The sequence below is a fragment of the Plasmopara halstedii genome (assembly GCF_900000015.1).
Source record: "Plasmopara halstedii genome assembly, contig: Scaffold_474, whole genome shotgun sequence".
Taxonomy (NCBI): domain Eukaryota; phylum Oomycota; class Peronosporomycetes; order Peronosporales; family Peronosporaceae; genus Plasmopara; species Plasmopara halstedii.
Genome location: NW_020187394.1, coordinates 176,800 through 196,256, shown reverse-complemented (window position 1 = coordinate 196,256; position 19,457 = coordinate 176,800). Strand labels below are relative to the sequence as shown.

The window sequence follows — 19,457 nt, the reverse complement described above, 5'->3', positions numbered from 1 at the left end:
CACACCACAGCTCCCTTGGGAGAGTGACGGGTCACTCTCATGTAACCCCGTTACATTTGATGTTTTTCTATGTCTCTCCACCAAGAGTCAGGGCTTCTGAACTAACAATCTTTTATTTGTTTTGTGGTATTCATACAGAGTTGTCTATATTGTCAATCGTCCCGATTGAAACTGAATCTCAAACCTACCGATTTAACACTTGACATTTTGTGCCCGATACATTCGTATATTCGTAGTAGTCTACACAATTTCCATTCTTTTCGTTTAAGCAAACAGCCATATTATCTAACAATTCAAATGACGAAATATGTGTTCATTCGTGGTATGAAAAGCATATACAATGTTTCACGGGTCTATGGTTAGAACATCACATGATTCTTGAGGTCAACTGTATACAGATGATGAACATCACAGTAACGTCATATTGATCGCAGTCTGTCAACTTGTTGTCAGATATGTTCGAGTGAATCACAGAAGTATCAGATTTTGCGGGCAGTGAGTCACCTAATTGATGGCTCCGAATTCGTCCACCTCACAGTATTTCGTCGTTCTGATAGGCTCAAGATCGTAGCGGGAGAGTAGTATGTCCGTCATACATACAAATAGCAGTTTTGAATAAGTTGAAGCACAGTCATGCAACCATCGCATGTCTTCGAGTTCATCGTGTCGGCTTTTATGAATGCCCCGCAATTGGATGGTCGCAATGCGCGTGTGCCGGTAGATCTCAGCGTCAAGTCTCGAAAAGCACGTGTTCGCGTATATATCAAACAAAATGACGGAAACTACTGTGCAACCGTGCCGCAGCTGCCAGTGACAACCACGAGATTAAATCGCTAAACAATCTCCGTTTACCCTCTCGCTGACATTCGAGAATGTAAATTATAATTATCGTTGAAGCTGTAAATTGCAACAAAACGTTTATTCGATACTGTTATGAATGTTTTGTGTTTACTGACTTGGTGACATCGAAATGTTGAGATCAACTAAACAGTTTGCGTTTGAAATTAGTCGACAAGCACTGGATAAGTCGCAGCAGTAGCGACACCACAGATATTATTCTTTTGCGAGATCTTGATGTAGCCGTTTTCACCCCAATGCACACTCCACGAGTTCTTAATCTACTCGAGACTTTGATCAGTATGCAATCAGTAAAATGAACAAATTTTAAAGCACTCACCAAAGTATACTTTTGACCATTGTGCGTAGTGACGCCAACTGCAAGCACTGAGTGGTCAAGACTGTCCAAGTCGCTTTTGCACTCAATATCTTCGTAGTAGCCACCACCATAGAAGTAGAATGACGGCAGCGTTGCGTCAATCGACACAGACAGCGGACCAATCGTCGCCAGTGCATCGTTGAGTGCTTGAACGCTTGTGACGTTTACAAAACCTTTCATTCGTCCGATTGCATTATCGCTGTTAAAGTGGCAGTAATCAGGCGCATTGCGGTATGATCCATATGTGGCCGAGGTTTCGAGTCCACCGTTGGCCATGATCCACTCGTACGCTTGGTAATCAAAGCCTCCGTCACAAGCATTGTTACCGTAGTCCCATCTATTCATTATCAAAGATCATTTAGCATCACAGGACTAATTTGAGCATACACATGGCTTACGAGCAGTCTAAGAGGTTCTGTTGCGACATATTAAACAGCTTTTTCTGCTGAACATAAATTGCACCCTCTAACGCGCCAGTTGTGCTTATTTCAGAACGTGAACGTGAGCAAAAGAAGGAGCCAAAGCTAATAAAAAATAAACTTTATTCGTACCCAAACGTCCAGCAAGATCCACAAGCGCCCTGGTCCTTTACCGGCGTGACAGCACCCTTTGCTCGCCAGTCCATGTCCCCCGGGTCGTTGAAACCCGATAATTTGTGCACAGCCATAGCACCATTGACCTTGGCACGTTTAATACGCGAAGGTCGATGCAGTTCAAGTCGCTCTTTGTGGGTCAGGTCAGCGAACTTGTTCACCTCAAGATGATATGGAAGCCCCTGCGAAAACGAGCGTCAATACTCGCATAAATGATCGGTCATCTGAGTGAAATACCTTTCGATTCTCTCCATTAATGAAACGAAGATTGTGGTGAAATGTTGCCATACGCTGAACAGCTTCTTTGTCATCATGATAAACTTTATCATACGTCGCCGAAAAATTGTCAAAAAGTGCCTTTTTTATCGAGGTTCCTTCTGGCATAAGCATGTGAATCTAATGGGTATATAAGAGTCAAATTGAAAAGATACCACCGATCTACTGCAAAGATTAAATCACATACATCTTGCTTTGGGTTGCGCGACGGGCCTTCATCGTCGCCGGGCATCTTAGTACAGTTCATCAACGATGGAAGAAATGAGAATACATTCTCGTCCACAGGTCCTTCGCGTATGTATACATAGTCCAGGTAGTATTCATCAATGTGGCTGCCACCTAACATGCCATTACGTCCGACGTAGTGGAAGCGAACAGGACGCTCGGTTGTCTGATCCACATACAACGTGTATTCTCCCAACAGTCCGTCCTGGGTGGGTTCATGAAGTTTTGTCATAAATTTCCAGCTCAAGCAAGGACGTCCTTCCACCAGATCGACACCGTGCTGAGGCTCAAAGAGCGTCACATTAGGAAAAATGTGCTGCAACGAATCCGATCCAGACTTGAAACACTTTCGTTCATGAACGACGGGAATAATTTGGTAGCTAGTTCCACTCGTGTTAAAAATGTACACGTCCGTGCCTCCATAGTAACTGAGCTTTTGTAAACCCTTGACTTCGTCTACATGGACGTATAAAGGCTCCACCATATTCATATACGGCATATTAAATGTCACACTGGCTTCATATTGTGTCGGAAATATTGGTCGCTTTGTAGGCACTAGACGACTGGCATCCTCTACAGCCCGAAGAATAGCCAAAATGGCAATAAACCCGAGAATTCCCATAGTTAAGGCTATGATGGCACACCAGATCTTGCGCGATTTGCTGCGTTGTCGACGCAGCACAGCACTTTCGTGTCGCTCCAGGTGATGATGATGCTTGATGTCGGAGACTGAGAAGGATTAAGAGAAATGAATAACTTCATGTCAATGGGGAGCAAGAATTATATAGAGAAAGATAATCTGGCTACAGGAACAAAATATGATAATTTACCTGGAAGCAAACTTTCTGAGGCGCTGGCATTAGGGTCATCCGTGGGGAGTGACGTCTTGGACTTCTTCTTACCCATGTTTCTCTTGCCTACGTAGTGAAGCTATATTCAATTTGAGATCTTCCCATACAAAATAGTATTACTACACTCATACACTCATATGCAAACTCTACTATTAGCTACTAATATCCGCACTAGAATGGGAATAGTGTCCCTACTAACAGTACAAACGCGGCAGCGCATGTCAAGATCATTTCCTCAAGTGGCTGTACGTGGTATACGCAATGCGTCGCACTTCAATCGCTCCGCAAAGTTGGCGGATGAAAGTATCCTGAAGTATCTCGTCTGCCCCATTTCCAAGTTTCCACTGCGATACGACGTTGAACGCGGTAGCCTCGTGTGCGACGAGATCAACGTTGAGTACCCAATTTGGCAAGGAGTCCCAATGCTTGTGCCATCTGAAGGACGCATCATCAAAAGCAGTGATGACGATAGTAGCACTTCGTCGATGTATGAGCGCAGGGTGCGAGAATAAATAAGAAAACACTTTAAAAAGTAGTTACTCCACAGCATTGCTCATTCAAGATTTACAGAAGCATCCTCTTTAATTCGGCTCCGACGTATCTATCTATTGACTTCGGGCAAAGTTAATGTACGACGTCGTTGCCACTCAATGACATACTTTATGAATCAAAGCTGCAATCTTTTTAGTACCTGTGACGAGCGGACCGTCGAGGATTGCGACGCACTGGGGCACTAGCAGGTTCCTTCCGTCGCCCTTCTAAACGGGAAATGGGCGTGCTAAATTCTTCATCAATTCGCTCGAGCTCCATGCCTTCAAGGTCCTCTGTTGCTGGTGACATTGGCTGATCTGACGACTGGGAGTGTGCGTCTTCAAGGCGCGAGTCTATTGCCGGTTCGCGCACAAATTGGTACCGTTTTGGAGTCTCAAGCCCAATAGAGGAATTCGTACTGATCTCAGCAGGTGGTGGCGTTGTAACATTCTTTACGGTCTGGTTTTCCGACAAACCCGTTGCTGAAGCTTGTTTCTTTTGTGATTCGACTGGAAAGCTTTCATTCTCACCATATTCAGTACTGCGGGGCTTTAACGAGAATTCTGAACAAAACACAAGCTGCTGTAAGGTTTAAAAGTTAGTTAACTTGTAGCAGTTGTCTCACCATCGGACACATTCGCATTTTTCTTAGCGAGTGGTGTTGAAGAAGAGGAGGCAAAAGTGTGATTGATTCTAGATCGGGCTGGTGGCATACCTAATGGACGACCTACAGATAATTTTTATGCGTGAGCGTCAAGTTATTCGAAAATTAACAGTTTGTCATCCTTACTGCCAAGCGGAGAGACGAGAGTCTGTTGTGGCGCAGGGGAATCACTGCAAGCCATCGCCGGAGAAGACCCAAAATTGAGGCCTTGACGGGCAGAGCGCGATGAATTTTCGATGGGTTTTGGCCGAGTTAGTGAGTGTAATGCAGAGTCTGAGCTCGAGTCGATGGATCCAATCGTAATGTCTGCAGAGCTGGCTTTCCCGTTCGCTTTTGTTGGTGTTGGGGTCTTTTCAGTAGTCAAAAGAGGCGTGGCCGAATCAAAAGATCTTGTAGCCACACATGATCCTTGTTGAGACGAGAAGATACCCGGTGCGTATGTAAACCGGCCAGCCAGTTCCTGAAATTGTGTCAGATGCTCAGTCTGACCCGAAACAAAGGCATTCGCGGTCATAGTTCTCTCCTGTTTCACGACATTTTTTGTATGTTTGACCTTCTCTTGTGAAGGTCCTGGAACTGGGATATCCTGTTTTGATACATCTTCCATCTCTTCATTTTCTAACAGAGCGGGTTTTGGGATGTGGCGGTGCTGAGCTTCTGTCGATAATTTTCTACTTCTATGCGTATATACTTTTGCGGGGGGCTCTGCGCACATGTTGGATAGCAAAGAAGTTCGAATGCGCAAGCTTTGATGGTTCAAGACAGCCATCGCGATCTCTGTGTCACCACGACATGTTGCTCGAATCATAGCCAAGTGTTCGTGATGAACATCCCAAGCCTGTTCATACTTATTTCTCAGAATATAATACATTACGAGAAAGTCTACGCGCTTAAGATTTTCATCGCGAAGAATGTCTTCATCGTCTTGTAATCTATTTCCCATCATACATGAGTGGAACAGCGCCTCCTCTGCTGGAAGCAGCGTCACAACTTGCACCACTTCCTTCAGACGATGGCTTGTCATCAACCAATTAAACAAAACTTGTAGCAGGTCCGAGCGCTTTTGACTGCGTATTACCGACAACGCACGCTCCCACAGATCCAACTCCAATAAAATGATTACAACTAAATCCGTCAGTGCTGGTGGAGATTGCTCAAGTTCGACTCCAAAAGTGTTCCACACTTTCCATGCCACGACGCTCTCACCTCGATGGACCAGAGTCTCGAGCAAGTGAGATATCAATTCAATTTCAAGATCGTACTTCTGGTGAAGATGCATAGTACTCGATTGCTGTAGAAGACTGATGGCATTCTCATAAATAGCAGCCACCTGGTCGTCTCCAGATGTCTTGACCACAACTGCGTTCTCCATTAGCCATAATGCCAGAAGTGTCAACTTCATATCGTCACGTACATTCAACTGTGTCGCAAGAGAGTCGGCCAACGTCCGCATTTTAGTCGCGATATGAGGCCCACTCTTAACATGCTCTTTCCATGTACTCAAGTAAGCCCTGTCTAAACAAAAATATAGCAGCAAAGCCACTTGAACTCGAAAATATCCTTCAATCGGTTCACGATCCAATTCTTCACCATAAAACTGTACGATATCTTCCTGAATAGTTGGAATACGCAGCACTTCGAAAAGTTGTTTTAATTGAGTTGGCGGACAGCTTCCTCCAAGGTTTGAAGGTGATATATTGGCACTTTTCATCACGTATTCGATCAGTAGCATTGGTTTCTTTGAATCACTATCATGCACCAATTTGCTGCCATAAATCTCTTCAAATTGCTCACGATAGGTAACGCGCAGCGACCTGGCCTGATCATAAAATGCATTATACATGTCCCTATCGGCTGCCACTTCGTTCTCGTGAAGCCACAACATGCAACTGCAAGCGCACGAAACGCTTTGCGAGCGTGCAAGCAGACGCAGTAAGTCCTGGATTCCTGCGGTCGTCAGCCGCATAAGCTCTGTCTCGTTCACAATATTGCCATCAATATCGATTCCATTTGAGCTATACGCAGCCTGACGAAAGGTTTCTTTTAGCCTTTCAATAAGCGCCATAATAATCGTGCGTAGTCCATTTAACTGTCGCAATTCCTCCTCCACAACTTCTTGATTCACTAAGCGCGGTGACTCGCGATCATTATATTGCTGCTCGTTAATCATTTCATTAATACTTTGTTCAATCATTTCAAGATGTCGGCGTGCCCACTGTTGCACAGCAATTGGCTCCTTAAGCACGTAATTTTTAACACTAGCAAAGACGCTATCGGCCTGCGTTTGTAAATCTTCTGCACGGATGTAGGCCACGATAAGATGCGCCAGTCCACTTTTAAGACAAACACTTAAAAGTGCATTACGCTTTAACAGAATCTGAGCATCATGTTGTCCCGAGTGTAGAGAAATATCCACGTTGGCGCGACGGAAGACACCCGAGACGGTGAAGAACTCAAAGGTCTCAGCGGGTTCTACGAACGGTTGCCAGCCAAACTCAGCAAAACGTTCAAGTACCTGTAGAGTATCGAAGTTGTAACAAGTTAAGACATTGTGCTCATATAGAGAAGAGCAGACTCACCGGCAGCAGCATCTTACGCGCAGGCTCCCTAAAAAATGAGGCTTACAAATGGTAAGACGATTGGACAGCATACAAAGACCTAGTCTGATTTAAAATGCTATAAAAATATGATATTAGTTTTTTAATAGTAATACACAGTGATATATGTAAAGCGGACCAATTATTACAATCAAGCTAACTATGCCTCTCCGTTAAAGCCTCTGCATAGGTCTTAAGGCCATGATCGTGGTGTTGAGCGGCACTTTCATCTGTACATGTACTTAATCCAAGAGTCTTGGGTTCCTCGCGGCACATTGGGCAATGCGTACTCCCCTGCAGCCACTCAAGTAAGCACTCTTCGTGAAAAGCATGCTCGCACGGCAGCTTAACCACATTCATTCCGCCGCAATCCTCATCGTCCCATTCGCTAAGGCAGATACTACAGCATTCGTTACTGCATACTCTTCCATCGAATGCGAGTATGTTGCGACGAGAGTTTACGACTACATCTTCAAGTGACAAAACAGCCAAAGTCAGCTTGGCCTCACTCTCAATCTGCTTGTCCGGGTACTCGAGAAAATCGCGTAAAATTGCATACAGCTCTGCTAATTGTTTTCCCTCGGTGGTTGTGATTGACTCAATATCACTAGCAAGGTCAATAGCCATAGGAATGCTAGCAACAATCTTTACAAGCGACTGCACAAAAGACTCAAGTGCTACTCGACGCTCAGCGATAATCGTAATGTTGTCACTGCGAAAGTGACGGCGAGGAAAAACCGATTCGAGTGTCTTATTAAGCGCAAGTATCGGAACCAGATTACTAAAGTTGCTGCACTGCTGTCGGTTGTGCTGCTTCGTAAACTTACGTAGTTGCTGGCGTACAGCGTAAAAATCTGAGTAACGCTTGGCGATACTCCATTTGTTGCGCGTGCTGCGAAAGGAGATGTCCATGTGGTAAATGGTGACATTGGCAGCCACGCCGCCGGCCGGTGCTACCTGCGTGCTAATGCTAAGGGAGTCTTTTGCCTTCTCATGCACTCGTTTCAAACGTTGCGCTTGTATGCTTGATTCCGTCATGATCGTGCTCGCAATGATGAGCTTGTCTGCCACAAAAGGTTTTGCTAAGTGATTCTACTGTCGCACAAGGTTGACGAAATGTGCTTTTGCAAGCGTAGACTTGAAATGTGGCAAACACGACACGACAGCCTTTATGCACTGATGATGGGTGTCGTAATGAGCGCAGGTGATCGAAATTATACCGCGGGCAGCTTTCAGAAATTCGATTGTTGTTTCGGAACTGAAGACGACACACCTGCTAGACCAAATATTAATAGCTGTATATCTCATTTATATATGTTTATTTTGGTGAGCTGGCTGGCAGTGGACGAGGCATAAGGCTGGAGGGTTGTTTATTACGAGGTCAAGTCATTTTTAGTGTGAGGACGCAGTTTGACAGATATTTGGTAATAAAAGCAATACTAAACAGCACTTAAAAATACATTGGCGATTGTCATCAATATGTTCTTCAACGCAAATGCATTTATCCCGCCCTGCATTCTCGCGCGCGATGTGCTGAAATTCTCAAAGCTTGTAGCAGCATTTGATCTCTACAGATGCTTGCAAGAACTAGAATCCTTATTGCTCTTGGATTTACTTGTATTGTATCATCCGCTCAAAGAAAAATACAAATACTGTAATTCCGTCTCATGGGCACCATTAGAACAATCAAAAGTTGTTCAGAGAAATTGCTATTGTCTGGTGAAGCCACTATCTGAGACAGCAGGGCTCTCACCATTCGTAAATATATCGAGAGTCTAGACATTTCTCTCTGCATCCATCCATTATATCTTCTAGCGAAAAAGATATATAGTACATGACAGCAACATTTTGAAGTGTGTAGAAGACACCACACTGCAACATTCCTGCCACATCAAATTGAATACGTGTCTATCAGGGCTACAAAAGAAACTTAGGCATCATGGACAAGTACGTTGGCGAGCAACCATTATATGAATACAATTTTGATGCTGTTTATGACGATTTCTTTGTGCGTTGGGCAGCAATCAGATGGATGCTGCATTGATGACATTTGTGAACTGTCTTGGCGCGGTGATCATGGTGTCTGTGGTTGGTTTTCACTACCTAACAGCCAAGCCCAAGGACGCTGATATGTAAGAATGATATATGCGATTATCAAACAAGTACGTGCTTGAATTACAGCCACATAAGTACAAACTCACAAGTAAACCTTTACAGTTGTCGCTTGAGCACCAATATTGGCTGAGTCATTTGTGGTTCCTCAACACTTAAGCATAATAATCTAATGGTGTCTTCAGACAGTAAATAGCAAAATCGACAATTGGATCCATGACAACTTCGAAGCAGATTTTTGGTGATGATAAATCAATTTTATATATTATATATTGCCTGGGATTTAAAGATCGTAAGACCTCAAACCTACAACAGATAACGATTCACATGCTATCTACCTTGTTGAATCTTCTTTTTATCTGCAACGTAGATAATAGCTCGGTGGTAGCGCATTCGGCTCAAGTCAAGTTAGAAAGTGATCTGTGTTTTGCGTTCTGGTCCAAATGGTGGCCTCTAGTTAAAAATACTTTTCTAGACTTTTAAAGCACAAAATCTGTTTCGAATGACTTTGTAGACGAAATAAATGTTCATTTATCGATACTTTTCATCAGCGCAATCGTTTACATGAAAGCAGGAGTCTCCTATAAGGTATTTGTTCGAAACACAGGGCAAATGTGCTCGTCTTGACCTAAGCTAGGCATCATCTGCACTATTTAAAGCCTGCTGGTATTGTCGAGAGCATAGCTTTTGACAAAGGCGAGACCCGTGCTCACGCTATCCTCAGGAGAGATAGTATGCTTGATCTGACCGACTTTGCCTCCCGGCAGCACAATCACGTGCGACCGCTCCACTCGCGTACCATCGCTAAGAGAGCTACCAAAGTAGCCAATAAGTTGGTGCTTGGGGTCCGACAGAAAGGTATATTTATAATTCTGCGCCTCTTTCCACGCCAAAAGTTCGGACGGGGTATCGGCACCCAGGCCGTAAACGTCAAATCCTGCAGCTGATATCGCCTCCAAATTGTCGTTAAATCCGCAGGCTTGAGTGGTGCAACCAGGTGTGTCAGCTTTCGGGTACATAAAAAAGATAGCTCCGCGGGTTTGAAAAAGATCTTGCACCTTGACCGAGACGGAAGCTTCAGTCAACAGTTCGGCGGCGAAGGTCACGATACTTCCCTCTGTAAGCATTTCACCACTTACATCTAAAGGTTCCTCCTCCTTGGCAGGTTCCTCTTCTTTGGAAGTTTCCTCCTTGAATTCTGCGCCACTCTTGCTCTTGACATATTCAACGGCACGGCTCACACTGTTCGCTGGAGTCACCTTGGCAGCGATGTCGCCCACAACGCCTCCTTTAAGGATGACAACGTGCGAACGCTGCACTTTCTTTCCTGGCAGTGAGCTCCCAAAGTGTGAAATGAGTTTATGTTCAGGGTCGCTGAGCAAATCAAAAGGTAGATTTTCCTTGGTCTTCCACTTGCTCAGCGACTTTGGCGAGTCGCCACTCAGTCCGTAAACCGTGAAACCTGAGTCTTTGATGGTCTGAATATTGTCTCGGAAACCTTAAATTAGATGTAAGCCAAGTAAAAAGAAGGATGTTAATCAATGTGCACAGTAAGCAAATTGTCGAGGCTTATATCTTTCAAAAGACGTACCACAGGCTTGTTTAGTGCACCCAGGCGTGTTTGCACGTGGGTACATAAAGAACACAACACCCTGTTCACGGAAAGTGTCGGCAATCACAACCTCATTTCCCTCCTGATTAAGCAAGGTCACGTTCGCCGTCACAGGCTTGCCTACAGCAATATCACTTGTGACTGCTTTTGGCGTTAATGGCTTTTTGGTTGGGCGTTCTGTCGCTTCTGATTCGGCAGTACGCTTCTGTGGTAGATCAACGACAGGCATCGTTTTTGAGTTCATACGACTACGAGTGGAAACCATCTGAGTTAAGTGGTGTAAGGGGATTATGAAGAACTTTGATTAGCGCAAACGTTGTTTTTCGAATGCTCTTCACCACTGGAAGGTTCCACGTTAACTTTGATTTTGTATTGGTTCCGGTAGAATACTTTCCTCTTGAGCAAGCATACCGGTATGTTTCGAGAATTATGGTGTTCTGTTAACTTAACCTTGAACTTATCATTCTGGAATGTTTGATGGTCAGTGCTAAAGAGGCCTGTTGCAAGCTTGCTTGGCTGGGATTGAAGCCGTTGCTGGTCAATGCTTTGACTCCACGCTTACTACTGTGATTGGTTCTCCAGCTACCACATGATTATCAAAACTGAGCTCGTGGCACATGCGATCGACGAGATGGATGGATCTGTGAGCAGTCTGAATGCGCTAAAGTTAATTCAGAACTAGATACTCTGTTGTGATATGCGATGCAAGGAGACAAACACATTTGTCTGAATATGCGAAACGACAATCACAGCAGCTATCGCTGCAGTACGAGGAGATGCACTATGGAACCGATCTCACCGACATCATTAATGATAGCAATTTCTGTCTGTGCGCTTGTCGCGCTTGAACGATACGAATATACGAAGTTGTTGACTTTTCAGAGTTTGTCGAAAAGGCAATGACTCTTCAGTAATTACTGGCAATCGAAGAATGCACATTGCAGAGACGCCTTAATCGACGACATGGGCAATAACTTGAGAATTCTCTTGAAATGCTCAAGAGGTTCAGCTGCTATGTGCTTGTTGTCAATTAGTTTACTGCGATTCAGGTCATCCTTTACTAATACCAATTACAAAAAATTTTAGATGCGTAAAATTGTTTGTGCGAGTCTCACATTTTTTAAGCCTTTGCAGGATAGTTGCAAGTTCCTCCACCAGCAGGAATTTCCAGAATTAACATACAAACTAGAAAAAAAGATAATTGCAGTCTTCAATAAGCCTTGCAGTTGAAGGCTACGGTTCAAAAGGTGCACCGGTTGCTACATTTTGGTGGATTCATACTATTGTCTTCCTAACTGCAAAATTTAAAGTAATCGGCCATTGCGTTGAGAGGCACTTTTACTTCCGTTGTGACAGAGATTGAGAATAATTTCGACGAAATTACGATTAAGACTGAAATATTTGTAGTCTCGCTCATCACGAGACGCTTCTCGCAGCTAGCTTTGTGACAGTTGTGGTCAAAATTAGTACATAATCTAGAGATCGAACAGATAGCACTCTTTTCTAGCTAGGAAATGTTGGCATAAGCTCTTGTTGCTTGGGTGGAGGAGATTCTCTAAAATACTCATGAGCTAGTGCGTCTTTAGCTGAGATTCGTTGACGAGGACTAAGAGCGAGCATTCGACTCAACAGATCGAAACCTGCCTTTGATAATGAACATCCGGTGCCTGAAATTGTATTAGCAAGTGGAAACTTTTCTCGCAGTCGAGAGCGTTTTGGCCACTTGCCATGCACGCTTACACTCGCATCAGGTACGTCATCATCAACTCCTGGCCAATTCTCTTTGTTTGGCGCGCCCAACAACTTGAATATCTGGTTCGTCTGATCTAATTCGCCACGTCCTGCAAAGAGCGGCTTCATCAGCAGTATCTCGGCAAAGATACATCCAACTGCCCACATATCCACCGCTGTTGAGTACTTCTTGGCTCCAAGCAGTAACTCCGGCGAGCGGTACCACAGCGTTACCACCAATTGCGTGTAAGCTCTCAACGGTGAGCCGTACTTGCGTGCTAGTCCAAAGTCACAAATTTTCAGCACGCCACGTGCGTCATATAATAAATTACTGGTCTTCAGATCTCGGTGTATGTACCACCGGTCATGCATGTACGCGACCGCACTCAGTATCGACTGCATCAGGTACTTGACCTCAGACTGTAGCCACGGAGCTTTCATTTTATTCTGCATAACGTGCTTGAGATCGTTCTCTGCGTAATCCATAACCATGTAAATTTTGTCGGGAGTCGATCCTACGACCATTTCTCGTACTTGAACAATATTTGGGTGATCTAAAGCTAATAACACATTGGTCTCGCGCAATGCGGTGATAGGGAATCCTTCTTGACTAGCATCAGCGCTCATCTTAACCTTCTTTAAAGCCACAATGTCGCCAGTTTTTTTGTCACGTGCTTTGGAAACAACGCCATATGTTCCTTCGTCAATTTTACCAATACGGGCGTAGCTGTCAACACTGCGGCAGCCCAAAAGGTAGAAATTGTGACGATGAGGGTCATCTAGCACAGCAATAGGTTCAGTTGTAGATGTTTTGAAGGCATAAAAAGTGTGGTTATTGGAAGAGGAGGCTTTGTTCTTGATGGAAACTCTAGAGCGAGCGGAGATTTTCTGGTTGCGCCGCGAGAAACGCTCATCGTCTGAATCCGATTCTGAATCCCAACGATTGCGCTTACCCATCTTTGTTGTGAAATTTTATGTTCGTGTCTGATATTTTACGACTATTTCAGTAAAGTTTAACGGTGACCGCGGTAATAATAAAGTGTGATCAGTTTGACTCGCGACAATGCAGAAATATATAGATTAAGTGCACCCAGATCGCTGCGTCGGCGATCGTAATTGAGAGAGATTAAAGTGCATCATTCTTCTGATCTTTATTATTGATGACTTGTCAATATACAGCGATATTTATGCGGCGATTATTCTGCTTCTGCTTTACTATGAATCCGCATGCTGTCAACACTTCTTGAGAACAGCCGAGATCCGCGCTCAGGCTCATGAGTTTTTCATGCACTTCATTACGTGATGAATAACAGACAGCAAGACAAGTGCAGCGACGTTTATTTTTTTTTGCTTGACTGATGCACATCATTAAATTCTTATGCTTTAAGAAGATCATCGTTTGATTAGGAATTAGCACGGACGAGTTCACAACCTTTAGTGTTAAAAAATGAGCGACAGTCTCGATCAAAATTGATGCTGTGCATTTTTTCACTTGTCGCGCAGAAACTTCCGTGTTGGTTCGATAAGCTCAGATACGATACGTTTTTTCTTTCTTGTGGGGCACTGCCGACGCCAATTGTCATGAATGTTGTAACGGGGTTACACGTACCCTGGTACAGGGGTGTGTGTCACACGAGATGGACATGGTGTGGCACCCAAACAAGAATACGGTATGTGGCTGGGCAGTTCGATTTTATATTTATATTTGGAAAATCTATACATTTAGAATTAGGCGGCTTTGCCGCAGATAAGAATATATAGAATTCAGTTTTGGATTTTACAGAAGACTCAATTAGCCTTGGATTAAGGCACCAATTACTCTTGAAGTAAGCGGATTGTGATCCGCTAACTCGTATTTGTTCTAAGTATAGAACGAAAGGTCGGTGACCTAAGTTACGCTTTCTTAAAGCGCCAGCTACGGTAGCCCCGCTGCAAATGTCCTTAGAAGTTTCCGGACCAAAGTTTTCGCAGTCTCATGAGGTACCCAATGGATGTTGAGGCTGTGTCGGGATCCAAGAAAGTGCTATTCCTGACTTAGCCAGGCACAAGTTATGCAGGCGCAACGCCAGTTGTGTGAATGTATAGCACTCAGCGTGTAATTTTACCAGAACGACTTTATAATATGCTGTAGTACAGAATCTCATAACTTGCTGGCAACCCCACGTCATATTCATAAGAACTTAGATCTGCGCAAGCCCCAAGCTCTCTCGTCTTCTGTAAGTGGGTCTTCTGTAAGAGGGTCTTCTGTAAGAGGGTGCTGTTCTCAAACAATAACACAACATACACGCTTGTGCGACTAGAAAGCGATTTCCGATGTAGAGGGAAAAAGCATTACCGAATTGAAGGGAAGAAGAACGACTAAACACCTTCAGAGGAAATTTTGTAACTGAATTTAAATGAACAATGGTTCCTAGCTACATGCAAAACACCCCGAGGGCTCCTAGAGGTTTTAATGATAAAAGCTTGGTATTCTGATTTATGAATCAAGGGTGCACAAAGTTTAAGCCTCAGATTCAACCGATACAAGATCTTAGGGTTGAGGGCTCAGTTGAAGTGACTGGCTTACGCCACACACTTCTAAAGACAGAGACACGTCGATCTCGTCATCCGTACAGACACCAACTTAAACCAACATTCTGTATCGCACAATATGGATGTGACTTAATATTAGATGTCACGTATGCATGTGGGGACACCATACTGTAGATAGCTTTTTTATCAGTTCCCACAATGCCTAAAGAAGGTACATAGAGCACCATCTTGTTCTGACTGAGTATACCAACACCTTGCGTGCGGTGGCAGCCATGTGACAGCGGTAGGGTACGCGCCCACCGAACTTGTGTACCATATTGCAATGGTCCCCATAGATTCGACGCGACAGCTTCGACAAAAGAGAAAGAAAGTCGAATAGCCGAAACCGCTTGCTGTAGACATCGAAGCTATCGGATCACGACAACTAAGCCGTCCAGCAGCAAATGGGCCTGTACCATCTGACCCGATTAGAAGATGCCGGCCCAAATCCTTGGAATCAAGGTCAAGACTAAGGAAGCTTGCTTTTGTCTGGATTAACAGGAGATAACCATCATCGAAGGCAAGTATTTGTTTGGAGAGTCCAAAAAAATGATGATAACTTCTACATCGACGTGTCCAGCATCGACAGCGACGGGGTTGCGGATCTCAAGCTCAAGATTTTTCGAGCTCGGAGCGCAACCGATCTATGGTACGTTCTGAGACTTGGAACAAGATGCGGTGGTGACGACAGCCACCTGGTGCGCTTACTTTAACTAGAGCAGAAATTCGTCGCAAATCTTTGTTTGTGGCTCGGTCTGCAACCGACTCGGGTTTGCTGAATGTATCCACCTGACACAAGCGGAGGATACGTCGTTACATTCCAACCCATGCTAACTGAATACTACTCGCGCTATATACTGGGGCTCCAAGGCTCGGCGGCGAAGACAGCTGCAGCAGTCAGGACAGAGACAGCGTCAGACGCCTCCATGGTAGGCATGGTCATTTGTTTACGTTGTTTTTTGGTAGCCAAGATTGATGTCATTGCTACTCGCGCTCCGGCAGAAAGCAATTATCCACCAAGCGGTGTTCCCAGCCCTGGTAGCGACAAACAGTACTCTCTGTAAACTCACGAATGAATCGGTGATTTAGAGGCAACCTAGGACCTCAAAGCCAACTGTCGCAACCACAAGGAGCATTCCTCAGTGAGTTCCGACAAAACAAAATATAAAGTAGAGCGGTCATTAGGGCAACCGTCTTTGCTAACAAGCCTCTAAAGAGTAGACCTCAGATCGTCGTGGGAGTTGTGAGGACCACCCAATGGAATATAATTGCTGCTTAGCCGCCTTCCATGAGAAGCACCGTCCCCTCTTCCGGATCATATTTCGCAAGAGTCAGGCTCCAATCAGGTTCAGCGAGTCGAAGGATGACAGCCGTTTCCTCATCAAGAACCACATCAACGTTGTGAAAACCAAAAATCATTGCCAATTCCAATAATTGTCGTAAGACGACGGAGAAGGCCGCCGGTCTTCAGCTCCTGCGGGATCATCTTGCGATCGCCGAATCCATGGTCTCGGGGCCGCATATGGTGTTACGAAACACCAACAACGCGGACACAGGGGTGTACCATGCGTCGTTCTTGGCATCACTAGACTGTAACGCCGAGCTGCTCCACGGGCAGACCGCCACCAGCTGTCAGCGATTTGACGCCTACATTTGCATCTATAAAGAGCGTGCTGAGTTTGACGAATTCAACGAAGTCGACTTTGATCGCGAACAAGTGGGTCAAACACAACGGAGACAAGGATTCGAAGAGATGAGACAACTGGTTCTAGCGTGTGGCTTAGTGGTAGAAGGTGTTGTCGGATAGCACAAAATAGCTACTCTGGGCACCAAGAGTACAAGCTTTCTTCATGCCCATGCAAATGTGCACGCATTGCTCTTATCAGTCATATCGAAGCGATGTATTCGATATAATATTTCGAGCGTATGTTGAAGATGAACAATGCGATTTGATCATCAAAGCACTGTCACCGAGTGACATGGAGCGCCATGACAAACTTCCGGGTCGCCTAAAATCATGGCTGCATCATTATGCATACGCAGATTTGAGAGAAACTACCGGTTTCAACGTATAACCGATATGTTGATCGCGTGGAATTCAGCAAAAAAACTCCACCCAGCCTACTCTGGCAGTGGTACGGGTCAAAATTGACGAAGTATTATTCCAACTTTGACAACGCTTAGCGGAGGGCCCCATGCTGGACAGCCCGTGAGCTTGAGATGGCTTCAAATCGAACGATGTAAGCATGCTCTTATGCAGATGGTAGACGATCCGCTCACAGTGGGGCTGGTTCTCTCATTCTAAATTTCTATTGTGGCTCAACCAGTGAGCAAGGTCGAGATCTCACGGCAAGAGATCTGCCTGCTGGTAGTCACCATCAATGGGATAAAGAAGAACGGCAACACGCTGACCGAAAACCGCCTCCCGCGGCACAGCTTTCCTATGTCCGAATGACCAAGCTATACGATTTGCACCACCTCGACATTCTCAATTTTGGCCACGAATCCCGATTCCAGTAATGCCACCACTTCGTCAGCGATCTGGGTACCAACAGCAACAAACGGACCACCGTTCGTTCTGGTGGTACGATCACCGTGCTTTGCTCGGACTTATAATGCTTCGGCACGGCGGTGGAGTTTCCCGATCTGACTGTTTCGGATCACTTTTAGTGATTTTGGTGTCGGTTAGGATGCTCCTGTGTACATCCACAACGTCAAATCGCCTATCGATGACTCCGACAAAGGTGCTGCTTCGACCACCTGCGCGTCGACCTGTTCGAAAACAACGCGCTCCACCACGTGCTCAACAAGCCCAGCATGTCTCTCAAGAATATCATTGACTCGTCTCAGCCCTCGCTTAATAGTCATCAATTGGGAGTGGTGGATCCTACCATACTAGACGAACGAGTGTATACTAATCCTGAGCCATGCAAAAATCGACGTGACTATATTGTGACGTCCAATGACTTCAGCAACGCAGTGTATGGCGATAACAAGTACATCGAGTCCAAGTATACAGGCGATCACTTGTCGCACGAAGCCTAATATCCGTTTAAAGTCTTAATTGCAAGGCCGCAGCTTTTGATGATCCCATGCATACCTACTCGAACACCCGGAGGTTGCCAAAGCCGTCCAGGCCTAGGCTCAGGAAGGGCTGCAAGAGGTCTAGTCTATCAGCAACCCAGGTCAAATCGAGGAGAAATGGAAGAAGTCGGCCCATTAACAGCTGCAGGATATCCATCTCAAGTTTCAATCACAAAACAGAAGTGCGGTCGGAAACACCCGTCAAACGCTAAACAAAATAGCGAAGCGATTCCATAAAAATTGCCAAGCAATGTCCCAGGCTGGCTTTGATGCCGCCACGGAAAAATACGGTGAGTTGGCGAATCGATCTAGTTGATATAACTAAGTTGTAGCCTTCGATTTACAGGTTTAGCATGCCTTGCCCTCCTTTCCCTCCCATTCTAGGAAAGGGTGTCCAACTTGTAGTTGACTTCCTCCAAATACTCGAAGAAATTATTCATCGCCCGTAGAGGACGCGATGCGCTGTCAGAAGTTGCACTGTGTGCAGGAGACGAAGAAGGTCTCTGCTTGCAGGCATTCTCGGAACCAGTGAGGCTGGGTGTCCTCCGTGTCTTCGACACAGGGCTCATTGAGCAGAGAATATGTGAAGAAGGTCGTGGTGATATTGTGGTGTCTTGGACACGCGAGCACGTTCGAGGCGACAGTTGAATGTGAAATGTAGATGTTTATAGTCTTGGTGGGGGAGAGTGTAACGGGGTCACACTAGACGGTGTGGCTACACTTAAATAACAAATCGGTACGTGGCTGAAACAGCCAGTATTTAATTTGGTTTTGCTATATAGATAGGAAAACCTATAGATTAAGATATAGGCGGTTTTGCCGCAAAACAGACAAATACGCTTACATTTTAAACGGAATAGTTAATTAGTCTTGTAATAAGATTGCAGTTACTTTTGGAGCAAGCGGATTGCGATTTGCTACACTCACACTGGTTTTAAGTATAGAACGAAGGTTTCCGACTTTAACTAAGCTTCCTTTTTAGCAGAAGAGCTACGACAGCCCCGCTGCAAATATGGCGCTACTCAATTGTGGCTTCATATGGCTACTATTTTCTCCGAATGCTTTTGCAACATGTCTCTGTTAGGGAACTGTGCATTTTCAAAATATCGTGTGCAGTGCTGCTCTTAGCGGAAGATTTTAGCTAGTAGCACCATCAAACGAGCAGCGCTAAAGTCTCTTTCATAACACTCAAAGTAGCCGTTTGTGATATCTCTATTCGCTGCAATATATTTTCTTCTGGTAGAAGGGCATCGAATACAATTAAAAGCAAGCGTATTTTTGAACGCGTAAGGGCTGGGTGCGCCTCATATAAAGGTGGTGCTGCGTATACCTACTTTTTAGCATCTTATAAGTGTGACACCCACTGCAACGACAAGCAATTTATGTTGCGGTGT

The 19,457-nt window shown here is 44.9% G+C and overlaps 8 protein-coding genes across 8 annotated transcripts; 4 read left to right on the top strand and 4 right to left on the bottom strand.

Annotated features, from left to right (window-relative positions):
- Positions 1–298: 298 nt before the first annotated feature.
- PHALS_15437 (uncharacterized protein) lies at positions 299–1,006 on the top strand. Its single transcript, XM_036407436.1, has one exon. It carries the CDS (start codon positions 634–636, stop codon positions 835–837), a length of 204 nt encoding a protein of 67 aa, XP_036263139.1. The 5' UTR covers positions 299–633; the 3' UTR covers positions 838–1,006.
- PHALS_10526 (cysteine protease family) lies at positions 1,005–6,947 on the bottom strand (the record flags this gene model as incomplete). Its single annotated transcript, XM_024725964.1, has 13 exons — positions 1,005–1,118; positions 1,178–1,553; positions 1,615–1,698; positions 1,768–1,991; positions 2,047–2,205; positions 2,273–3,039; positions 3,141–3,240; positions 3,307–3,352; positions 3,411–3,596; positions 3,853–4,255; positions 4,318–4,419; positions 4,483–6,871; positions 6,936–6,947. The coding sequence occupies 13 exons, from the start codon at positions 6,945–6,947 to the stop codon at positions 1,005–1,007; spliced, it is 4,962 nt and encodes a 1,653-aa protein (XP_024576688.1).
- Positions 6,948–7,109: 162 nt separating this feature from the next.
- On the bottom strand, positions 7,110–7,991 carry PHALS_10525 (kazal-like serine protease inhibitor domain and phox-like domain-containing protein; the record flags this gene model as incomplete). The annotated part of the gene is made up of 1 exon (XM_024725963.1): positions 7,110–7,991. The coding sequence occupies one exon, from the start codon at positions 7,989–7,991 to the stop codon at positions 7,110–7,112; it is 882 nt and encodes a 293-aa protein (XP_024576687.1).
- Positions 7,990–9,720, top strand: PHALS_15445 (uncharacterized protein). Its single transcript, XM_036407435.1, has one exon. It carries the CDS (start codon positions 8,070–8,072, stop codon positions 8,307–8,309), a length of 240 nt encoding a protein of 79 aa, XP_036263138.1. The 5' UTR covers positions 7,990–8,069; the 3' UTR covers positions 8,310–9,720.
- Positions 9,719–10,906, bottom strand: PHALS_10524 (-tsa-domain-containing protein; the record flags this gene model as incomplete). Its single annotated transcript, XM_024725961.1, has 2 exons — positions 9,719–10,563; positions 10,657–10,906. 2 exons carry the CDS (start codon positions 10,904–10,906, stop codon positions 9,719–9,721), a joined length of 1,095 nt encoding a protein of 364 aa, XP_024576685.1.
- A 1,274-nt stretch (positions 10,907–12,180) lies between these two features.
- Positions 12,181–13,365, bottom strand: PHALS_10523 (cmgc cdk protein partial; the record flags this gene model as incomplete). The annotated part of the gene is made up of 1 exon (XM_024725960.1): positions 12,181–13,365. The coding sequence occupies one exon, from the start codon at positions 13,363–13,365 to the stop codon at positions 12,181–12,183; it is 1,185 nt and encodes a 394-aa protein (XP_024576684.1).
- A 3,118-nt stretch (positions 13,366–16,483) lies between these two features.
- On the top strand, positions 16,484–16,786 carry PHALS_10522 (uncharacterized protein; the record flags this gene model as incomplete). The annotated part of the gene is made up of 1 exon (XM_024725958.1): positions 16,484–16,786. One exon carries the CDS (start codon positions 16,484–16,486, stop codon positions 16,784–16,786), a length of 303 nt encoding a protein of 100 aa, XP_024576683.1.
- Positions 16,787–17,498: 712 nt separating this feature from the next.
- Positions 17,499–18,024, top strand: PHALS_10521 (uncharacterized protein; the record flags this gene model as incomplete). The annotated part of the gene is made up of 2 exons (XM_024725957.1): positions 17,499–17,753; positions 17,830–18,024. The coding sequence occupies 2 exons, from the start codon at positions 17,499–17,501 to the stop codon at positions 18,022–18,024; spliced, it is 450 nt and encodes a 149-aa protein (XP_024576682.1).
- Between the last annotated feature and the right edge of the window lie 1,433 nt (positions 18,025–19,457).